Here is a 24,421-nt window from a genome sequence, read left to right on the forward strand (position 1 = left end):
CAATCGCACATGAGCTCCTTCCGCTGATGCATCCCAGCATCCCAAATTGAGGAGGTGAAAAAAGCTTCATTTACTTTGTGACAATTCTTTATAAATCAAACTCAATCTGGCTACTTATCCTATCACTGCATCAGCAACTTCATCATTTTGGTTCATCTCATTCAAGACATTAAACCCTAGCCATGAGAGACTCCTTGTGAAGCAGTGGACTGCTCATTTTGGACACAGTGAACTTGATGCGGGGTCATATAGCACTTCTCTGCTAAGACAGACCATGACAGTGCTCCGATGACTTCACACTGCAGCCCATAAGGCACAAAATCAGAGATTAAGGAGTTCACTGTAAATCACAGAATTTATTTAGATTTCCTATAGGTATAACAAGAATACATAACAAAAAGGTTAATGCAGCGAAATGAGCTGCAGTGGTGAGTGACAGAGCAAACATCATTTTCTCTATAAAAACAACCAGATATGTGAAGTACCAACTAATTGTCCAGTATCCCCATAGATATCCCTCTAGGTTTCATCCATAATAGTACACATGGATTTAAGGGGAGTGGGCTGGTTGGCAGCTTGCAATAGGTTAAGAGAGTGTTCCACCTGTAAGTCACTGGTCCCAGCTCACCACCAGTCACTGACTCCAGGAGGCTGCTTGACTTCTTATATATAAGGAGTTGGTGGTCTCATTCCAGCATCTATTCCCAAAAAGACACTAGCACATGTTGGACTAAGGAGCAAACACCTTAAATGTACTTGCATGGAAGGCAAATTATTGTGACAATTTTCAGAACATGGTGGGTATCCACTAGAGGAGGGTTTGCACTCCAGGAGACACTGCAGGTTTCACCTGATCAATGAATCAATGGAAGACTTTAACTAATATACCAACACACAAAGTAGAAGAACAAGACAGGGACACAAACATATATAGAAATGCATTGTGGATGGATAAATACCTGATGTTGTCCCTAATTACAAACATAATCAATTTATTGACTGGTCATGGAGCTCATTAGAGTATATAAGGATCTCTGTGTCATCCAGGCACCAGTTTTCCACTTGTTTGACAGAGATATCCAGGTTTTGCAAGAGTACTTCTTTTATTTGTCACATTTCTTAGCTGATGGTCCTCTGGTGATGGCCCTGAAGGCTCTTCTAAGAAGAAAATGTATCATATCACCCATGCTTCTAAAATTCACCAACAGAATCTAAACCCACCCACTGAATCCAATTCAGTTGACCTTTTGAATTGTCTCTGCATACGTTGACCACACACATTGAGTAAACAATGTTAAGACTTTACCCACACACAGTCTATACACTGCTCACTCTCAGTAGATTTGGCGATCCTGTGGTGTGCGGCTGCATTTCATGGAGGCGTTCAATCCACGGATAGCACAATCATGGCAATTTCCCATTATCATAAATGACCAACTTCTTTAGAAATCCCAAGACACAAACTCTGTTCCAAAACAGCAAAAGACCTACTATGGTCAGTGATTTATGAGTGTCTCATGAGATACAGTGAGGGTTGTCTCTGAGGCTCTTCTCCAGGAGACACCCAAACAAAAGGACATGTTTTCATTCAGTAAATGTGCGATTGACCTCCATACAAATCCCAGGTTGAGTGCAAATGACGTCAGAATTCAGAATTGATGAATGGTGAGAGCCTTCTCTGGATGATACAGAGTCACCATGTCAGGGGTTTCCCCTTTGGATGGTACCACAAGAGAGCTAATTTGGTGGCTTAGTCAAGGGAACATCGAAGAGCTGTGCAAGGTCCAGCATTGCCTGGTGGATGTTATTGCCGAACCGGAAGGAGTCCTGTTGCAGGTGAAAAATAAATGGATATAATATGAACTTTATTTTTTTGCAAATACTGTTGGCTTAAAGTTAAACATTTCAGTGCATCTCCAGAACTCTGCACAAAATCATTTAACCCATTATTGTGTGTACCCAACCATCAAAGTCCAGCTTAAGAACTTAGCAGAAGCCACCCCATACTCAACGCAACCAAACCAGTCCCACAAAACTCCAGTATAATCATTCTGCCAGGGCCAGCCATGTCAGCCTACATAAGACCGAAATATATCCCACTCCAATGTGCACACAACCACCCGATTCTTCATAGGATGCGTATACAACCATTTTAGTGATCTAACCAGCCTACTTACATACACAAGACGTCCATGAGATAAATCCTGAGTGCATACAGCCACCATTCGTGCACAACCCCAAAATGGCTTAGTAGAGCTTGCACATGACTGATAAGCAATAAACAGGACTCCTCAATGGGTAAACAAGGCAACTGTGTTAAAGGGCACAGAGGTCTCTTTGAAAATCCCCCATCATGGATGGCCTTGAGCTCCACCTGAAGGTCAACTAAGGCGGGTCGGGTCCATTAACTCTCCAGTGATGCATGAGATTTCCACTAAGGTGTATCTCTCAAATGAAACTGGAGTTAGCTACTTTTTCGACACCTTAGCAATGAAAAGATTACGTTGAAATAGGCCAAAGGTCAATTGGATCTATGGGGTGAGTCACTGACTTTTGGCTTCTTTCATTTGTAGAGCACTGACGGAGCACATATGCCGGTCGTTTCAGTGCAAATGTCTGAATATGTAGGTTATAGTGGTCATCACGTGGTTTTCGCCCTGTCTGTATATACAGTGGGGAAATCCTAATAATGCTGGAGACACAATAATTTAACAACTGTCAAAAAAGCCCGACATGGGTATATTTTGAACCCCTCACTTTTATACACGTTGTATGACCCTTATTCTTGCTTGAGATTCCGAAAGCAACAGTAATGTGCCATTATAAACTGCTGTACTTAATGAGGAAGCGCAAAGACAGACAATGTGGTAATGTATTTAAAAATGAAGGCATCAAGCCATTTATGGGGAGGGCCTTATAAGACACTGCATTTATAGTGGAGCTTGAACGTGTTTTTGGCAGTTAAAGATGATGCTCTGGTCATGGCTTGCAACATACCTCGGGCCTCATTTGTAAGGCTGTGTGTCACTTTTACGCCACCAGTGCGCCAGTTTTTGTGACGCACCAGTGGCGTAAAAAATACGCCTTGTTGCGCCATAATTACAAAGTGATACATTTAGGTAGATGCGCCACTTTGTAAACCCCTGCGCCATATTATACCTGCGCCAGGTATAATGTATGCAAGGGGGGCGTTTTGACACAAGAAAGGGTCATGGAAGTGACGCAGTGAAATCTATAAGATTTCACTGCGCCATTTCTTGGCCGCTATTGCGTCAAAATCTGACTCCTGCTTTATGGCAAGCGTAAGACTGACGCAGGCACTAACAACATGTGACTTGCCCATGTGAAAGTACACATTGCTGAAGTTGCGTCACTTTTGTGACACACTCCAACAATGCGTCACTTTTGCGCCTACAGATACGTCTGAAAAACTGACGTATCTGTAACTCCTTGCGACATGATGCGTCATATTATAAATATGACACATCAATCATGTCGCAAGGAGTGCGCACTGAGAAGTGACGCATCGCTGATTTCTCACAGCGATGCGTCATTTCTCATAAGTGAGGCCCGTCATCTTTAAGAAACGCCAACTGCGAGTGGGCATTGAACACTGATAAAGGGCTACATGTGAAACCTTTGAAAAGATCAGACAGAGAAATTGCACCCTCAAAGCTAACAAACTCAATGGGGATTGGGCTTGTAGCAATCCTAAGTAGCAAAAAAACAAGAGTGTGGATCTACCAGCATAACACAGCCGAAGGAGTCCACTAAAATGTCTAGGATCCAACGATAAAGATAAGATGTCAATCAATATCAACTCATTAAAACACCACTCAGCATATCCATGACGCCGTTTTAGGTAAAAGGTTTAGACACACCCCTGCATTACTATATCTGCTAAAAACCTCAGGAAGGAGAGTGAATCAGCAATGCTTTGATCCCTTTCTAAAAGTCAGCCCAGATATGCCCTAATCTCTAACGAACGTGTGCAAAAAACAGTCAGTGAGTCCAGCCCAGAGCAGCAGGCCCCACTGCACTTATTTCAAAATCTACCTATTTACGGATCCGGAGGCAGAGAACTGTGACTAAGCTTCCCTGCTTTACCCCTCCGCCCTTTTTATTTTTTGGCATTTCCACCAAACTGATTTTACTTGTTGGAACATAAAGAGCAGAATTTATGGAGCTCCTGGATGCAAGGGCACAGCAGAATTTACTCAATACTGCACAATTTTGCATCCACTGGAATGCTTTGCACGTGCCTGTTGATTAAGTCTGACATTCTGCCACGAAGGTGCTGAAACACTAACAACTGACAACAGGAATTTGCAATGCTTCTATGCTAAAATGATATTTCCTCATTTAATATAAAAAAGCTGAAATAATAATTTGTTCCTTTGATTGAAAGAGCTCTGTCACAAACTGGTCTTCGTTGAGGACATTGCACATCCCCTGACACTGTTCACTGCATAGATTTCCTTAAAGTTATCCTTTTTGTCCAATGAATACCTGGATTGGCAGCAATATGATTTGCAACTCATCCTCTGGAGCAACCTCTAGTAGCCGAGAAGCGGTTCAGATGGGCAGCACTGTAGAGGAAGATATCGTGAGTGGCACCCTGGCTCTGGCCTGGTGCTCTGTGCAGTACTCTTCACGTACACTCTGGAATCTATCTATCTCATCAAGAGGGAGCTCCTGAAATGCTATAAAAAGCTATAGACCAGGTCTGCTGGCACTGACAGGAAACCATGGGGATGCTGGGTGTCTTGCCTGGCCACTCGCCTTAGGCCTAGTTCCTAGTGGGTTCTGGATTCTATCTAAAGGTGTAGAAGGTCAAGCTACACAAACCCACATGACATAACATATCTAGGGGCATATTATCAAGACAGGTGAAAACTGCCGCTAAAACGGCGATAATGGGCTTGATAATATGCTCTATGGAATTCCAATTGAAGCCCATGTTAGATGTCCTTCACATTTTTCTGCCGCTTAAACAGCGATAATTTTATCGCCTGTCTTGATAATATGCCCCTTAGTTATTTATTCATGCCTTTCGTTGTAATTCACGATTCACGTCTCTGTATCATGATATAGCTGTGCGCTCGCGCTCTCTGCCGTCCCCAAGAGTCTGGAATCTAAACTTGTAGGGCAGTCCCAAGACTTGGCTTGCCGGCGATAGCTTCTATTCCTTTTGTTTGGTATTCAGCATTTACTTCACCAATTCTTTTTGTCTGACATTTACTTCTGTGTAATTACTTCAGCAACACCTGTACTCTGTCGGAATTAAATGCTTCACTTCACCCAAGGTATCAGAACAATGATTTTTAAGGTAAGATGTATTTAGTATTACAGTTAAGGAAATTAATAGATAATAATTAAATGTAGTATAATATAATTCTTATTAATTTAGGCTTAATATGCGTTTTACAGCAATTAGCTGAAGGGTTATCTTTATGGTTAGAATAATGTGACTCATTAGTTTTATTTGGAAATAAATCCATAATATTTATAGTTCAGGTTAGCAATGAATAAACTGAATACAATAATATACAAATGTTTTATTAAATTATAAGGATAGGGTTAGCATTATGGTTAAAATAAGGTTTTAAATTATTTTCATTGTATTTAGTTTATAGATAGAGTAAGAATACATGTACTACTTTATAGGTTAATTTAATTTACCTTAAATTATTTTAATTCAATCTTATAATAACAAATCACTTGCATTAAATAGTTTATTTAAAGTTAGTGTTCGGGTTAGAATTGTAATGTAATTCTATATACACATACAGCCTTTGCTAAAATCCATCCCTTTGTTTACATTAAAATCAAAGGTAAAGATACAAGTCCTTTACCTAATCCACTGACCTCTTAAGAAAAAAAAGGATCTGCTTCTTTAAACAAAAAAAAATTAAGACCATATTACAAACCGACCAAATTATCCATTCATTTGACTCTCAGCTTATCCATTTTCACCAAGGCCAAACCAAACGACATCATCTTATGGACACATGGATTTTTAATGATGCTTTTAATTTCCTGGTATGTAGACTACGGTGTTTGTGTAAAGCCACTGGTCAAACTCTTAACACGGTCTATGCATTTCTAACCCCCGTTCTTATCTCATCCCTAACCTTATCTACCTTGCACCTTATTACTGCTATAGATTTGGGATTGATTGCTCCACAGAATCTTGTTTTGTAACCAGGCTAGCTGAACACTAATTGTAATGAGCTCTTTGCGTGCTCCCACAGATGAGCCTTCACGCGATATGAGTATTCGCACGTGCTGAAGTTCTCAGTACAGGACGATGAATACATACGCAAGCAACTGAATAAATAAAGCTCAGCAATGCTGTTTCCTAAGCAAGACAGCAAAGACACAGACCCTACATCAACTAAACAGTGAGTCATAGGAAAGCCCAGGATTCAGGGAAGGTCACAGGTGATTTTTAATCCAATGCATCACTTGAATCTTGCCCAGGCTGTGCTGCTCCCAAAGAATCCATCGCTCATTTTCTTTTTGCATGTCCTGCGTATAGAACGGCAAGGGCCAAATGGCTCAAACGAGTATGCAAAGAACTTGGCTGCATGAATTATCGTGTTGCACTACGCATTTTAAAAACCGACACTGCCTCTCTAACTTTGGTTTGTGGAGTGACCAAGTACCTGGGCTATGCTTGGCTAATTAGACACAAGCTCCGATCCTTGCTATCTCAGTAACCTATCGATCCTACATGGCCGATGACCTGTTTTTGCAGATGCTACTTATGGATTTACCTGCATGTCTATTTTTGCAAAATTGTACAAAAATAAATTTCATATACAGGACGAATTTGTTTTTCTATTTTTAAGATTTTAAAATATGATCTTTTATAAATGCTGTACGCTGTTATGAAAATTGTTTTTAAGATCCAAAAATGTGATTTTATATATATGTAGTATGCTTTTATGATAATTGGTTTATCGAATAAAGCAAATTTGATAATTTGATTTTTAATCCATTTAGTAGACAAAGGCAATTTAAGAAGGAATTCGTTTTCTTTAGTCAATGTATGGATTAAAGTTAGATTTTTCCATGTTGAAACCATTCAATATTTGCATAAGATGTGATAAAAAGGTGGGATTTGAGGTGCTGCCCACTGTCTGAAATGTGGCAACACTAAAAAGAACCCCTGGCCTCACTACAGTTGCTTCTCTCTTATCAGTAGCGTGTACAAAACGGAAATGCAGAGATTCAAACTAGAGCAAGGTTTACCAACCTTTTCCCAAAATGTGACCTTGTGTCACCCACTGTGTTCTCAAGAGTATCAATCAGTCACACATTGTGTCATAAAGTGTGTCAGCCATTGTTTTGCATGATGTGTCTGTAGGTTTGTATGTTGCCTAATGTAGTCCTTCCGATGTCTGTAAGCGTGAGTTCCAGAATGTTGTTGTGTTGCCCATTGGGTCCATAAGTGTGCCACTCAGGTGCTGGCCAGTGTGTCAGTAAGAAGGCAACCTGCATGCTAATGTTTTTTTATTTTTAAATGTTTTTTTATCTTTTATTTGTTATTAGGTTTTTCTCATAAAACAGAAGAGAAAGACAATCTGCATAATATTGACATTCCATAGACAGATACATGCATTACAGAGACATCCAATCAGTGAATTTACGGTGTGCCACTGGTATCCTCTCTGTGTACCCGAGTAGTGCCAGGAGAGGAGTTAATGGGAGAGTCAAGGACGTCTTAGATTCTAGCGCTGCGAACACCTGTTGCCAGTAGGTAAGGACCGAGCCGCTTTCCCACGCAAGTTGTAGGAAATCAGCAGCTTCCGCCTTGCATCTGTCACACCTGTTTTTGTCCTGTAACCCAAATTTGTGTAGCTTAACTGGGGTAAAACAGATGTGATGTAAAAATGTGTAATGCGTGCTGCGTAGCCGACTACTACATGAGGCGTATTCAGTCTGTTTACAGCAGTACACCCACTGTTGATCAGTGATGTCCTGCCCAATCTCAGTGGACCACGTATCCCGAGCAGCACATGGGGCGTGATAGGTGTCACTATACAGGCTATGATAGAGTGCAGATACGAGGTGAGAGACGTTGGTGGTACGCAGTACGTGGTGCAAGGGGCAACCACTGGGGGCTCCAAAGGGTATGAGGGAGTATGTTATTAAAGCCCTTGTCGCAGTCGGACATAGAGGAAGATATCCATGGTGGATGGTCTGAAAATAGTTGTTGTAGAGTGCGAAATTTGCTGTTTAAATAAAGGTCACCCAAACTCTGAATATGGCGTGTAGCCTTAACTCTTTTAAAGATACCTTCCTGCAAGAGAGGTACCTTCAGATGATAGGTAAGTGGGAGTAGCGGGGAATATAGTATGAGAACTTGCATACGTTGCACAATGCGATACCATGCTTTAACCGTGCAGTCTACAGAGGATGGGCAAGATGTGCGAGGTGCAAGTGTTGTCAGTATGGCCCAGTCTAGCGAGATAGGGCCTGCAAGATAGTGTTCAGCCGCCACATTTGACGTGTGTCTGGGAGGGTGGAACCAGTAGTGAGCATAATGTGCTTGGGCACAGAGATAATATAATTCAAAGTTGGGAATAGCGAATCCCACCTGGAAGTAAGGTCATGTGAGTGTGTCCCATTGTAAACGCGGTTGTTTGGCGCCCCACACTAGTCTGATCAGCTGCGAATGAAGTGATGAGAAAAAATACCTGCCTGGGTCATATGGGATGTTTAAAAACAAACATAAGAACTTGGGGAGGACGACCATCTTAGTAAGGGAAATGCGTCCTGCCATAGTGAGGGGAGCGCATTTCATCTAGTTATGCAGCTAGTAAGATGTTCTAGTGTTCGCCCGTAGTTAATCCTCATCAATTCTTCGCGATCTGTGGTGACAAGTTTCCCTCGATATTTTACTTCAGTTGAGCACCATTCAATAGGAAAATCAGTGTCACATGGTGTCACCGAAGCAGTGAGTGAAAAAAGTTGGGATTTGGACCAGTTGATGTGGATGCCAGAGAGACCACCAAACCTAATGAATTCACGAAGAAGCGGGTTGAGATTTTGCTGTGGTTCCTTAACATACAGGGTAACATCATCCGCGTATAAAGAAATGAGGATCTGGTGGAGAAAGCAACAGAGGTCTTAGTCCTGATGATGTCTGAGTTTGGCTGCCAGGAGTTCAGTGGCAAGGGCCAACAGGAGAGGGGCTAGTGGACAGCCCTGCCGCGGACCACGAGGAAGAGGGAATGAGGAGGAAACATGACCATTGATTAAAACTTTTGCCTATGGTGAATTATAGAGAAGGCGAATCCATGCCACAAGGGCCATGGGGAGCCCCATGCATTGAAGAATAGTAAAGAGGTAATCCCATTCTACAGAGTCAAAGGCCTTTGTGGCGTCTAGGAAAACAGCCACTAGTGCCAGTTTTCGGTCAACATTTTGTAAAATAACAAAAAGCGTGCAGAGATTGTGTGAAGTCGCCTTACCAGGGATACACCCGGCCTTGTCCGGCAAGACTAATTTCTCCATCAGGAGACTGAGACGGTTGGCCAACACCTTGGCAAGAACTTTTACGTCTATATTGATGAGGGAGAGGGGACGATAGGAATCACAACGGTCTGAAGGTTTGCCGGGCTTCAGGAGCGAGGTAATAAGTGCCTCTCTCATTGAATCTAGAAGGTTCTGTAACTCCAGAGCCTCCATTTAAACTTCTTTCAACACTGGAAGTAATTGATCGAGGTACGTTTTATAAAAGTCTATGGGGAGCCCATCTGAGTCCGGAGCTTTACCTGATTTCATCTGCATAATAGCTGCTCGGAGCTCATCATTTTCGAATGGTGCTGCTAAGAATTCCCACTGATTATCTCCTAGCCAGCCTAATGCGACATCCTAGAGATAATGAGAGAGATCAGGGGGTTTAGTCCTACAAGAACTGTATGGGTCTGTATAGAAGTCAGTGAACGTGTGCAAGATCACAAGTCCATCCCTTTGGCGTACCCCAGCACCATCCACCACATCTAGGACGTAATTAGAAAAACGGGGCTGTCGAATTTCAGTCACCAATGCCCTACCGGGCCTTTCACCCTCCCCATAGCGACGGGCAGAGTAGTATTTGCCCCGGAATCTAGCTTTGAGCTCGGCTGTGGTCGTATACTTAGTGAGCTTATCACGGAGTGAGGCTCTCTGGGCACCCGATGCACTGCATCCCAGACCCTTTTCTAAATGTTGCAACTCACTTTCAAGTTGTCGCAAGTTTCGCTGAATATCTCTGAGGACTCCAAAGCCTTTCGACATGCACGAGCCACGAATCATGACTTTAAATGCCTCCCAGATCGTGCCCACGTGTGTGACCGAACCTTTATTTCTGCTAAAAAAAATCTTCAATCTCCTACCGCATCTCTGTCTTGAAGACGATATCCAAAAGCGCCTCCAGCATAAGCCTCCAGCAACGTGGAGTGTCGATCAGGTTAGGGGGTGCGATTGTCATGCATACTGGGGTGTGATCTGAGTAGGTCCTGGCCATATGTTCTGCCGAGATGATGCAAGGATCAACCCTGCGAGAACAAATCTAGTAATCTAGTCGCGACCAGGAAGAGTGTGCTGTTGTGTAATAGGTACCTTCTGTCTCATCCGGGTGTATATGACGCCACACATCTATTAGCCCATGGTCTGGAAGTAACCGAGAAAGTGTGTCCTGGGTTTTAGTATAACAATGTGGGAGAGGATTGGACCTATACTGAGGGGCATATGGTAGTGTTAAAATCCACTTGCCAGATGACATGAGTGGATCCCACCGTAAGAATTTGCCCCCAGAGAGTGGTGAAATAATTGGGATTATCAGTGTTTGCTCCGTAGCAGCAGACAAGTGTAATCGATTGCGTGCCCAGAGTACCCCAAAGCATGCAGCTCCTGCCTGAAGAGTTCCAGAGAGTGCTGCCTAAAATGAAGGGTGTGCTCCTTTTAACTAAGATCAAAGTGCCTCGTGAGTATGTGAAAGAGAAGGAAAACACTCGACTGGATGCCCATTTGCTCCCAAAACCAATATGGCTGCGGGGGTCGGTGTGTGTCTCTTGAAGCATTGCAACACGTATTTGATGCCTATCAAGGTATGTGTGGATTTGCCTAGGCTTGCGTTCCATGAGAGGAATTTTATACGTAACGGTTCAGCATGGGGAGGCTTTCTGAAAGAAGGGGCTTGCTATAAGATGCACTAGTGAACAGAAAGTGTGTGAATATTTCGACGTGTGCTGGCATGTCTATCTGCTGAAGGATCACATGAATAACAGTAAAATTCAACAATCCCCAACTCCCCATCACCTACAACAGCACCCCAATCGTTCCGGAAATGTGCTGCCAACACAAAAAGAAAACCACCCCGCACCCACAGCAGCACCCTAATTGTGCTGGTACAGCATTGCCCACCCAGACCCCACATAACCTTGACAGTACAGTCCAAGTCAAGGAAGTCCAACAAGAAAACAAAAAGTAATATGGGGGATCGCCCATGTGGGGGGAACAAAACCTACTACTTGCAAAAGGCCTATCAGTAAGGCACACATAGTGTATATAGCATGATACACTTATCTGTTCATGACGAGCCGCAGACACCTGAAACCACCACAAAAGAGTACATTGTTCCTCTCAACAGGTAAAGCAAAGACAGCCCCACATCACAGGGACCACGATACAGCAGACAACCTGAAGAATGTGTAGGTTCACAAATGAGTTCCAAAGCGTGAACGCCCACTTGAGTCAGCTCATTGCAGGGGATGGAGATCTGGAAGCATGGTCACTGGGATCTGGACACAGTGATCTTCGCTTGACGGTCTTGAGGAAGTCCTCAACTTGTGGATTTGAGAAGAGGGGGTGTTTGCCTTGATCAGTGACCCGCAAGCATGCCGGGTACATAACGGCATATTCGATTTGCGCTTTCTGTAGTTTTTGCTTGACCTGAAGGAATTTACAAAGTGTTTCCTGAACTGCGACAGTAAAATCTGGAAAAATGGTGAACTTGGTATTCTCAAATTGCAGGGACCTAGTTTCTCGAACCAGTTTGAGTGCGGTATCGCAGTCCCGGTAGTTCAGGAGACAGGTCACAGTAGAACGAGAACGAGGAGTACTGCCTGGTGGAGGACGGGGACCCAAGGAGCGAAGTGCCCGTTCCACCATGAGTTGCGATGAGACGGCCTCCTCACCAAAGGTACCCTTCAGGAGGCGCTCAATAAAGTCTTCCATGCGGCCCGTGTTGGTGCTCTCTGGTATTCATATGGCTCGGATATTATTACAAAAAGAACAATTGATGGACAGAATGCAGAACAATGTCATACATTCACCCCAGTACAGAGATCTCGTCCCAAGTCCATTGTTTTTTTGCTTATCATGCCATTCCAGTTTGGACCCAGCCATATGCAAATCAGTCTTGATCCTGCGCCCAATGGGAACAGTCCAGCCAGAACTGCCAAGGCAGGTCCTCCCAGGACTGGAAACAAGCATCCTAGGACCTGTTTCGGGCTTTCAGCCCCCATCAGCCTGAAATGCGCCGTTTGGCCTCTTTGATTTGCTCGTCATGCTTATCCCCTCTCTGGACCAGAAAGTCCAGTCATGGTGTCCATTTTCCCAGAGAGATTCGCATGGCTATGCTGCATAGCCAAGAGCAGGGCTTTAACTTCATCTTCTGGGGTTGCTGATTGCACCTCTGCCTGCTCATGACTGGATTGTTCAGATTCATCCGAGTTAGAACGTGTAGCAGCCTTTTTTGTCTCGAAGATGAGCTTGGGTTGGCGGCCAGCTGGCTTCCCCATTGTCGCAAAAGCAAAGAACTGTAGATGCAGGAGGATTGACACTAGCAGTAGGCACACACAAACCTCCTATGTGACCCACAAGTAGGGAGCTGACAAGTCGTCTGTTGTGGTAGTGCCCTTTCTAGGAGTGGAAAGTGCTATGCTCCAGAAGGAATTATTGCTTCCTGCATCAGTAGTCTCCAGTATGGCCAGGGAAAGGAGCGGCGATCAACCTGCGCACCAGCGAGCCGTGTGATAGGAGGATGGTAGGCCTCAGGCGCATAATAATAGTCCATTGCAGGGAGCACCAAGGCGTAAGGTGGAGGGATTGGTAGTGCTTGGAGGTAGGCCCACCGTGGTGCAGTATTGACAGCCTAGGGAAGTGGAGTAGGCATCTCTACTCAATGCGCTAAGGCCTATACGTCTAGGAATCTGTGCAGCAGCCAATACTTCGAAGGAGCATTCCAGTGATTCCTGCTGGTGTGAAGCGAGATGTGTACCAACCTGCAGCTGGTAAGTCATTCAAGGAGCCAGAGAGCAATGGTTAATGTGGCAGCTACCCGTAATCACATAGGTTATGGGAGAGGAGGAAGAGAAAGCACCAAATGCCACAGTATGCAGGAGTAATATGTGTGAGGGTCTAAGCGGGAGGCTTGCCGCCGCGCCCCAACGCGCAGAAAGAGTCTTGGCGGTCCGGGGAGGTCCCAAGATACAGCGCCCACCGCGACTGGCGAAAAGTGTTGGCAGGTGGTGGATAATAGCAACACTGCACCGAGTGGCTTAGGCAAGGCCTTTCTGAGCCCGCAAAGGTGACAGAGCAACTTGCGTACTTAGGGATGAATTTATGCGGAGCGTAGGTCCAGAGGGAGCGGCAGTTTATTGAGGATCGAAGGTTGACGAGGGGGACTCGGCCGGTATACGGTAGGGGCTCATCAGGGCCAACCGCCCCACACTAGTTCCAGCGCCCTCACCGTGAAGAAGTCCAGGCCGGGGAACAAGGTTGGCGGCCAATTACCCCTCGCCCGCCGAGACTCCTGGAAATTGAGCACTTGTAATGCAAACAAGCAGCGCGTCTGTCACAGTGGGATGTAAAAAGCGTCCTCCGGACTAGGACTAAGTAGAGCCTCTGGAGTGTAGCAACAGTGAGGAAGGGGTTCCTTCGTTGAGCAAACGGGGACCCAAAGTACAATTATCGCAGGGGTGACAGTGTAACGATGTATAGCTGTTGACAGATGGATGTTGGCGTGGGATTGTAATGGCGCTCACTTAGTCCAAGTCCCGTTCCGGATAGGAGACACAGCACTTACCTCACCGCATTCGTCGTGGACTAATGAGTATCCGCACAGTCTGCAGCCCCACAGTCATCAGCAGCCGGCACAGGCAGACATAAGGGAGATCGCCAGGCGGAGGGAAACCGGCCACTGTTGCCTGCTGAGCAGAGGGGCCTGTCGCCACCTGTCCTATTTCCCATCTGCTCCGCATCTTCCACTAACAATTCTTTCTGGTGACTACCCACTTTATTCTGGGACCATGGGACCATGATTGGGACTATTAGCATGGTTCATGGGCGAGTGTGGTGCACCCCATCTTTACATGTGCTCTGCTGCCATCATTTGAAGGCCCCTTAAAACAAAGGACGGGGAAGTAGCAGACTTTGAATGAATGTTGAAGTGCGTGTTAAAATGAAGGAGGCCTTGATTGGAACATTTAGTACTAACATGGATAGGGGTTCAAATATACCAGTATTGAGGCATAAAACTGAGCACAACCAGCAGACTATATCATCTTAATATGACAACATAATGTAGCATGTCCTGAATATAAAATGTCTTACAGCACAGATACAGTATTATAATTTGATGACACACTTTTGCAAACCGGAAGAAATACACACCGTTTCTGGGCTGGAAAACTTGCTGGAAATGTGGAAGGTGATGAGGTCTTCCCCAACAATGTTATATGAGACTCCATAACCGTCATCCGCCACCTGTGAAAAATAAACAGAAAAGAGCGCATGCAAGTATCAGGGCAACTGCAATAAATGATCTTGTTATGATAGAACTGTTAAGAAACCTGTTTGATTCTACCAGAACGCAGTGGCCACATGTCCCAGCCATAACATGACTCTGCAATCATAGCACTGTTATGATTATTTTACGTCTTTACACAATGGACCTATTAACACGGCCCATGCACAAATGCCAACTTCACATCTTGATCCCAGCATTAACCTGACTATGCTATAAATGTATCATCTGACTCTTGATTACATGGCTGCATCATGAACCCATGGTCAAATGAACATTTCATAATGTGATTTCATCACCTCGTAATCACACGGTAATGAGATAACATGATTATTTGCATTTCAGAGCACAGCATCCTGCAATCACATGGTCATTTCATAGTCTTATCATTAGGAAGATACATGGGCGTGCATGAAATTCATCAGAGATTGATGAGCAACAATTTGAATGCACAGAGTACACACACAGACATATGCATGTACACACACATGGTTTAGATGAAAAAAACTTGGCGATACTGGGAAGTGCAAGCACAAAATATATCAATCAGACCTGATATTGGAATTCAGAAATTCAATCTCTTACCGAAATGAGGTATATGCAAGGAACTATGAGCTGTATCCAAACTCCCAGTGTGGTGGGTGAAATTTCTTTGTAGATGGCCATTACTGTTTTTATGAATTCCTCTCTTGCTAGACCCCTAGGGAAGGGTACATCACTGGATTCCACCTTGTATACTGATCACAAACATCAGCCTACCCCATCCTCAGTTATACCCAGAGGTATAATTATACTCATTTGCACTGAGATTGGATACGAAATGAAAAACGCATCTACCCTTCACGAAATTCTATGCGAATCACTACCTTGAAATTAATACTCATAAGCAAGTAGTCTGCACAAGCTCACACCTGTGAGATTGCTGACTTTGTAACTTCACACAACGTACATCTACTTTTCATTACTGAGCGATGGTTCTCTTCTGCATCTTCACCGAACCTTTCACTGGTAGTACCAACAAAAGAAATACTCCTGCACCAAGACAGGCTACAAAAGAACTGAGGTGGCCTCACAAAGACACATTGAACTTTGCTATTGTATACTCTCCCGCATATAACTTCTTTGTTATTATTTACACTCCTGCATGTATCGCCTTTGAACTTCTATCTATGAAAGTGAAGGAAAACAAAGTTACATGCTTCCCAATCACATACCACCTTCCATACTACAACCCTTCATTTTTTGAACATTTGAATAAACCTATCTAGTTATTACCACAATCAAAACACACTGCTACTTCAACATTTTTAGAAATGTTAATGTTTCAAGGAACATAATTCAAAGACTATGTGTAAAATAAAAGAAACATATACTCTACATCTTGTACAACTTACTACTCTTCCAACGTATAAATAATGCCATACCATGCGTTTATCAATTTCTCCTCTTCTCTACTACATCACAACATCTGATAAACATTTCAAACTAGATTAGATGGAGCAACGTGCAATTTCAATCCTGACCACACAACTGATGATACAGAACAAGTCAATCGAAATCACGGAAAATCTTGAAAAACAAACTAATAGATATGTCAATTGAGCAGCTAGCTCAAAAATCATAGACAAGGTTACACAATTAAATATTCCCAATTGCACAGAAGACCACAAAAATCCACTATAAGCGTCATAAATACCCGGACTCCTCTCTTGTGGGTTTTTACCAACAATAAATAAACTTAATTGCACACCAAATAGTTCAACAACGGCAAACTGGAAATTACCTAGCGAAAAGTTCTAACTGATGAAGCACTCCAAGCAATGAAACAAAAATTAAAAACCTAACTCTGTGGCAAACGTTTTCAGAGATCAGATTAATGAGATGGCAAACCACCCACATTTTCTATTCCACTTAGACACTGGGTCAACCCTACCTAACAATCAAAAAAGAATCCCAAGCTCATCAACAATTGCCAACAACATTACCAATTTCCTCTTCAACAAGATATAAAACATTCACAAGAAGCTCAAGCAAACTCTCATATTATTCCTCCACTTTGCATCTCGGAAGGATTCACTCCTAGATAGTAAGCATTCCAAAAGTAGGAAGCACAATTCCTACTTCAAAATAAATCCCTCACCAGTCCCTCATCATATGTTTACAATCCAAAATTAAATTGTTGTGTCCAGAAAACTATCATTGTGGCCTTCATAAGAATGATCTAATCTGCGCTAGAAGAGTGCATGTTGCCCTTCTCGCTACATTCGGGGTAAATCACCCCTCTAGTATTAGACCCAAAAAAATTCCAGAACCTAAGACCAGTTTCTAAACTTCCCTTCCTTGGGAAAACCATTGAGAAAGAGTTACAGTCAAATGTCTTGATCAAATTTTCCAGAAAAAACACACAAAAGGGAATGCCTCAAGAATTCAACAGTTGTATTGTAGAGTTTGTTTTTTTTGTTTCTTCTCTCCTCCTTTCATGAAGTACACAAAGTTCAATGGTGTTAATATCAATGTACTCTTCTCCAATATCAGAATAATATGGGAGTTGTGGTATGATGTCTCAAAACAATTCTTTTTTTTACTATACCTTGTGGTATTAGCACTTATGCAGCTGTCTTTAGCCAGAACTACTCTTGCTTTGGGATTATTTGATCACACTTCCATCAACATCTAAATGCCCATAGATCGGGATTACATCCCAAATTCAGTTCATGAATGAGCACTCTCCAAATTCTCAACAACAGTTACTGCATTTTGGACCAATTTCATGCTTAGCTACTTGTATTTTTTACCTGTCAGTTTCATTCAACACAGCTAGTTACAAAATTATGCTAAGCATCCTTTCATGCAGGATGCTGATAGAATTGGTTGAAATCCACCCGTACTTAGGTCAAGGCTCTATTTCCCAAAATGGTCTACTAAAGATGTAGTATATCAAGCATAATAAACTTTCAAAGAAAAAGTCATCAACTGGATCAGCTCGTTTTATCTGGAATTGAGCCCAGTTAAAACAGAACTCTTCCTCCTCTGCTCCAATGCTTTCCCATGTTTCCTCTTCACCTAATTACTACACTTCATCACTGTACCTTCATTCCCATATCTGTAAGTTTACAAACAATGAATTCTTGCATACTTGCTATAGAAACTGAAGTGCTTCTCTCTCCCAACGAATTATGAGTGCATTACAAGCTCTAGTAACCTGACATCTAGATAATTACAATAAACTATTAGCAGGACTTTTCAAATTAATTCTTGCCCACTTCAAAGGCATTTTATTTGCTGGAGCTGAACATTTGAAGGCAGAATCATGTTTAAAGTAGCCTGTGTAATTCTGCTTTCCCTAGTGTGTTCACTTCAACACAGAAACCCAAGCCTATTTTTCAGTGATCACTATGAACGCGTTCTGCAGCCCACTTTACTGATCCCTCCCACTATGCTTCAATGTTACTTTTCAATGTTACTCTGTTGTTTGTAAGTGCTCCAGTGCCTAAGAGGCTAGGTCCATGCTACATAAAGAAAATTTTACTTATCCTGTAAGCATTTACAAGTAAGGTATAGTGCTGTAGATTCAAATGCTTTGCATACTTCTGCTATCAAGTGTTGGGCTAAGACATTATAGATCAGCCCCATGAGGCTTGGAAGAACCATGTTGAGGTTCCAAACTGGGGCTGTAGGTGTTCCCGGGGGTATGACTCTTTTGAGTCACTCTATGAACCCCTTGACCACCAGAATCCCTAGGAGGGATGATTGCTCTCTGTTCTGCATCTACACCGCTGCAGTGGCTACGAGGAGGTGTATAGAGGTATATGCAAGATCTGCCTTCAGAAAGTAACAGATGATGCATTGAATCTTGACATTGAAGGGGTCCAACTGCTTGGGGATGAAGTAGTAGACAAATCTCTTATAATCGGCTGATTAGCATGGATATGTGGTGGGCCTACATTCCTCACGCAGTATTGTCATACGCTCCTCACATAGGCTTAGGTAGCTAAACTCCAAGACCTATAGTGCCAAATCACTAGGCTGAGCTGTTTACGACCTGTGTGCCTGATATGGCTCTGATGTTGCATGCGGAGGTGCAGCCTGACTGGTAGCTTCTTGTGGGTGGTGATGAACATCTCCAGGAGCATTAAGCACAAGCTGTGCCGACCCAAGTTAGGGCCACAAGCATGAGGTTCACAGACACCTGCCTCAACTGCTTCACCACTTAGGAGATAAGTGGGAGAGGTGGAAAAAGCATAAGCAAATATCCTTGACTAGTTCATAAATCATGCATTTCTCACAGACTTTGAGTTTTGAGTACCTTGAGGTGAAGCGTGGGTATTTTGCATTTTCTGATGGGGTGAAAAGATTGACAGCTGGGATGTCTCCCTTCTGAAAGTGTACTATCAAGAATTAGACTAGGACACTTGTAACTACGTTACATGGAGTGGTATAGAAAACCCTCATAAACGCTATGATTTATCATGAGTGCGGTATGTTTTGGTTCTCCGCCCCTCATAGACGTTTGGCATTCGTCATTGGGTAATCTATTCGTGCAGCATGCCAGCCTCAAACCATGAGGACCACTCTGGAGCAGCGTAGCAGTGTCCAGAAATGAAAGTATCTAGGGGTGGACTTATGGGTGCAGTTCCCTCTCTTGGAGCTGTTTATGCGTCCTGTTTAACAGTTCCACAAAGCTATTGTCCACCCCAGAACGTGTTCCAATAAAGCTGGTTCATGTGACAGATTGCCCATTTCAAGGTCCTTGGTGCTAGTGAGGAACGATGGGGAGAGTGGGTATCCCCTTGTTCTGTGTGTAGTACATAGCTGTCATGTTGAATAGGACAAACTTGTTGCAGACAAACAAGTAGGAGGCTTTTAGGGTTATGCGAACGCCTATCTGTACCAGGTAATTGATTAATCATCCTTGGGGAAGGAGAGTTGTGGTGCCTTGCACAGTCATGAGATACACCTTCCACCCAATAAACGATGTATCCGGGGTAATGTTGCCTGTGAAAGAGGTTCTAAGATTGACCCCCTGAGCAAAAGTTGGTGCAGATCCACCATTGCAGAGAGTGCTGGATTTTATTAACAGTAGATCTTCCTCTTGACCGGCCGCTTATGACCATTTTTCATGAGGCACTATTGCATTGGGTGCATGTGTAAACTGGCGGAAGGCACAACTGCTTTGCAAGATGCCATGATACTCAAGAGCTTCAATACTGTTCTTACAGGCAAGGGACGAGTGGACTGAAAAAGAGGCAGCAGCTGTGGAAACCTTCACTGCTGGTTCAGTATGCTTTACCTGTGACAACATGTATGATTGAGCCCAGGAAGGGCTGGATCTGTTGGGAATAGGGATGAGACTTCTTTGAGTTTACAGTGAACCCTGAGCTGTGGAATATGGTTAGCTCTGTCTGAATGTGTGCTAGGCATTGTTATCTGCTGCTGCTCTTCATCAGCCAGTGATTGAGAAATGGGAAGATGTGGATGTCTGCTTTGTGTTGATGAGCAGCCACTGCTACCAGACACTTGGTAATGACCCTTAGAGCTATAAGGCCCCTGAAGTGCAATACAGTGGATTGATTGTGCTATTCTCTTAACACAAGGCAAGGATACTGGTGATGGGTGAAGTGGTGGAAGTAGGCAGCCTTGAGATTTAACACTGTCATGAAGACTCCCTGATGGAACAGTGGAGGATGTCCTGCAGAGAAGTCATATTAAAGTTCTCCGACAGGATGTACTGACTTTGCAGCCTTGAGTCTAAGTGGACTGGAGTGAGACATTTTTCTTTAACATCAGGAAGTACAGTGAATATATTTATGCCTTTGCTTAAATTGGGTGAGATTATTAGCTGTATTGTGGCCTATTGAAGGAGCGCTCTGACCTCTTTTTACATGTGAGCAAGGTGGTCTTGGTTGAGGTTGTGTTGCTCTGGAGCTATGTTGGGTGATGCGGTGTGAAATTCTAATCATCAGCCCAGCTGAACCAATGCCAACACTCTCCTATCTGTGGTGATTTCCTGTCTTCAGCAAGAGTGGAAATCCCTTAATCTCCCTATAACAGGTGTTGTTTGATCAGTGGAAAGTAGGTGAGTCAGTGTTTGGTAACAGAGGCTCCATTACAACAACCATCTTTACCACAGCCCTTATCGTTGTTGCCTTTGTAGCCTCTCCTAGAGTATGTTTTGCCTTCTTGGGCCCGTGAAAGGCATTTTACTGACCTGGCCAAAGGCTGTGGTCTTGACCCACCCAGAATGGCTGTTCGCAAAAGTAGCCCTTGGTGTGGCAGACTGCAGGGCACCCAGTTACTTTACAATATTCCACATAGAATGGGATGTTAAGGAGGTGTTGATGGACCTCCAGTTTGAACCTTGAGTCTCAAAGCCATGCATGACAGAGCAGAATGCTGGTATTTACAATGTGAGAAAGTATCTGCGGCATCCAATGCACAGTGGATATTTGAGTTGGAAATTATCTTTTCCCCTGCAACCAGTTCCTTATCCCTCTCAGGAAAAGTACTGCACTAGGGCCTTCAACTCATCCCAGTGATATATGTTATATACCAACAATAAACCAACCAAATAGGCAAATCCCCACTGGGTGGTTGCACCAACCGCTATATGTTTTTTTGCGGCATGGATGTGCTTACTTCCCTCATCTGGCAGGTCATCTCCTGTTGCCTGGGCAGAGACCTGAGGCCTGAGTCCTTGCCTAGTGGACCATTAGAGGGTTATGGAGAACCTGGCCTTTGATGTAAAGGGAGTCATTTGGAGAAGCATTGAATTTCTTTTTGCCCTATGCCTTCACCACCTTGCTTCAATCGGGATTTTTAAAGTTGTCACAGAATTACTTGTGCATGGGCAGAATTGGATTAGAAATTCTGTCTTAGAGAGGGCCACCACCAGAAAGTCATCCTCATCCTGTAGGGCAGTGGTTCCCATACTGTTTAAACCCATGGCTCCCTTGACCTACTGGTCGATGGCCGCAGCTCCCCATTATGTTACTTTATTTTATTGGGTGGGTGGGGGGGGGGGGGGGGGGGGGGGGGGTGGGGTGGGGGGGGGGGGGAAGGAAGGGGGGGGGGGGCGTGTGCAAGATCGGCCTCGGGAGTACTACCATTTTTCTCCCTGAAAATATTTGGGATGAAGCAGATGAAGGAATTATAATCATATATCCCCTGAAAGAATGGAAACATGTCCATTACCACAGAAATACGCTCACAAACCGAAGACCACGCCCACAGGGAACTAGCGTCTAGTCGTGTGCAGGTCCAGCCCTCATGCGAAAGAAATGTGAAGGAGTGTGGCTCAATGGTTAGAGCGGCAGACCCTGATGCAGAATTCTGGCCCGGGACCAGGGTTCAATTCCCGCCTCGGCGGGTCTTGGGCTCAATTTCCTTGGACCTGACAATTCTCTCGCCTCGGTGCCTATTCTAATCATGTGCCCCACGCTGCAACTCTGGGCAATAGCTTGCTTAACCTCCACACCGGCCCCAACAGCGCTAGGATGCCTGGCTTCACCTTGGGGGTGCCCAGGAGTGGACACTTCACAGGGAAAGCCAGGAAGGGTTCCACAGCGGTATGAGTAATAGCGCCAGGAAACCGCTTGGTGACAGTGTGCTTTACAAATACCTTGACATTTACATTTACATTTACAAATAGAAGCCAACAGTGCCCCATTCCGTGGCTTTTCAGATAGCCATCCACATAGAAATTAAATGAAATGAAATGAAAAGGAGATTTATAGAGCACAAACATTCATTCGCGGGTGTCAAGGAGCTACACCTCCTCTTAAATGTGCTGTCTTCTCAAAGTCATGGAGTGTTCTAGATTTGTTTGTGTTGCCTGCATTTCTATGACCTAGCATGCCAGAAGTATTTCTGTGGGAGAACCTGTACATCTAGAATTGCTGGAAGGAGGTAGTTGCGTGCAGTTTAACATGCACAGATTTTACTGCAACCAAAGTAGCCATGGTCATTTTCTCTTTAGTCTGCCAAAGCCCTGAATAAATACATGCATTTATTCAACATCAGGACTATCGTCCATGTCATGCTGGTCACATTGTGAGGCTCATCAACGAAGCCCTGGATATAATTTCTCCATCTTCGATCACATCAGTTTTAGGAATGGCAAGTACCAAATATAATATATGACTTCCAAGAAAGCCAGTGTTATGTGTATGGTACATAGTTTGCCTTTTGGAGCTTTCTGTTCCCTTCAAATAAAAGCATGTGTATTTAGAATTACGATAATTGAATTCCTATTACATATATGATTGAAATTGTGAATTTGCGTATCAATCATTTTTAAAGGCCTCAAGGCTGATTAACACACATCTTGTAGCTTTCTCTTCTTTTAATATTTATTTTAAATGTTGAAAACGTTTCCATTGTTTCTGTCTGCCTAAGTGGTCGTTGTCTGTTGTCTCAGTAAATAGAGCAGGTAGCTTTTGTCCCCACTACAAGAAACACATTTCTAGAAAAAGGTATTTTAGGTCCAGCAGCTGATTTAATAATTATGTCTGCTGTACATCGTTTTCAGCTGCTTGCACCCACAGCAGGATGGGACCACCAATCTGATCCATGTGCTCAATTAGTTAGAAAGTGAGTGGTATCTAGTCTGCACGCACAACAATTGATGGAGCCTTGCATGTACTTCATTTTCTGCCTTTAGAAAACTTCACTGCAAAAGTTACACACAGGAACTAGGGGCCAGATGTATGAAGCTCAAATGGGTTTGCAAACGCCGAAATTCGCCAAATTTCGGCGTTTGCGAACTCATTTGAGCAAAATGGTATGTCTGTAGCAAATTTCAGTGCAAAATAAGGAATCGCAAATTTGCGATTCCTTATTTTGCGATTGCATTTAAGGAATCTCAAAATTTGCGATTTCTTAAATGCAATGTATGAAGCAAAAAAAATGTGCTAATTGTCTTTAAGGAATCGCAAATTACCACCAACTTCAAGTTGGTGGTAATTTGCGAATTTCTTGAAAAATGCCCATTTTTGCATTTTTCAAAGTGCCATGTGATGCACATACATGCCCTTTGGGCATGTATGTGCACCACATGTGCACCCATGCTTATTTCAGGGGTGCAACATGGTGTCCTTGGGACACCCCTGCACCCTTGAAATTATCCTCAATTTGCGATTGGCAAATTGCGAATCGCAAATTGAGAATAATTTCACATTCATTCCTATGGGCCTCCTGGCCCATAGAAATGAATGGGAAATTATTCCTTAATCGCAATTAAGGAATTTTAAGAAATCGCTAAAAAATAGCGAATTTCTACATACATACCATTTTGCAATTCTCAAATAGCGATTCCTTAAAAATCGCTATTTGAGAATCGCAAAAGTGTATCTTGATACATCTGGCCCTAGACAACTAGAGAAATGTGCAAATAGCGAGTCGCAAAATATATCGGAATCCCCCACCGTAACTTTATCTTTTGCTTTGGGATACAAACGGCACAGAACAAAATGCTCTATTTTCTTTTCTGTTTTCAAGAACAGCGATATTGTTTGTGTAGAATTCAAGGCTTCTTAGAAATTGTCAGACATGAAACTGTTCCCAGTATTAGTGGCAGCACTATTTAAATACTGTAAAAAGCCACGAGGTGGTATTCTCATG

The 24,421-nt window shown here is 43.4% G+C and overlaps 1 protein-coding gene across 2 annotated transcripts in view; it reads right to left on the reverse strand.

Annotated features, from left to right (window-relative positions):
* Positions 1–336: 336 nt before the first annotated feature.
* The window catches only part of CPT1B (carnitine palmitoyltransferase 1B), a 243,969-nt gene continuing 219,884 nt past the window's right edge, over positions 337–24,421 (reverse strand). For both annotated transcript variants that reach the window (XM_086918762.1, XM_086918772.1), the window contains exons 18-19: positions 14,671–14,763; positions 337–1,827 (exon numbers count right to left, since the gene is read on the reverse strand). In XM_086918762.1, coding sequence (XP_086774888.1) covers positions 1,738–1,827; positions 14,671–14,763 — 183 coding nt within the window. In that variant the 3' untranslated portion in view covers positions 337–1,737. The remainder of the gene's footprint in view (positions 1,828–14,670; positions 14,764–24,421) is intronic.

This window comes from Lissotriton vulgaris, chromosome 1_1, assembly GCF_964263255.1.
Source record: "Lissotriton vulgaris chromosome 1_1, aLisVul1.2, whole genome shotgun sequence".
Lineage (NCBI taxonomy): Eukaryota > Metazoa > Chordata > Amphibia > Caudata > Salamandridae > Lissotriton > Lissotriton vulgaris.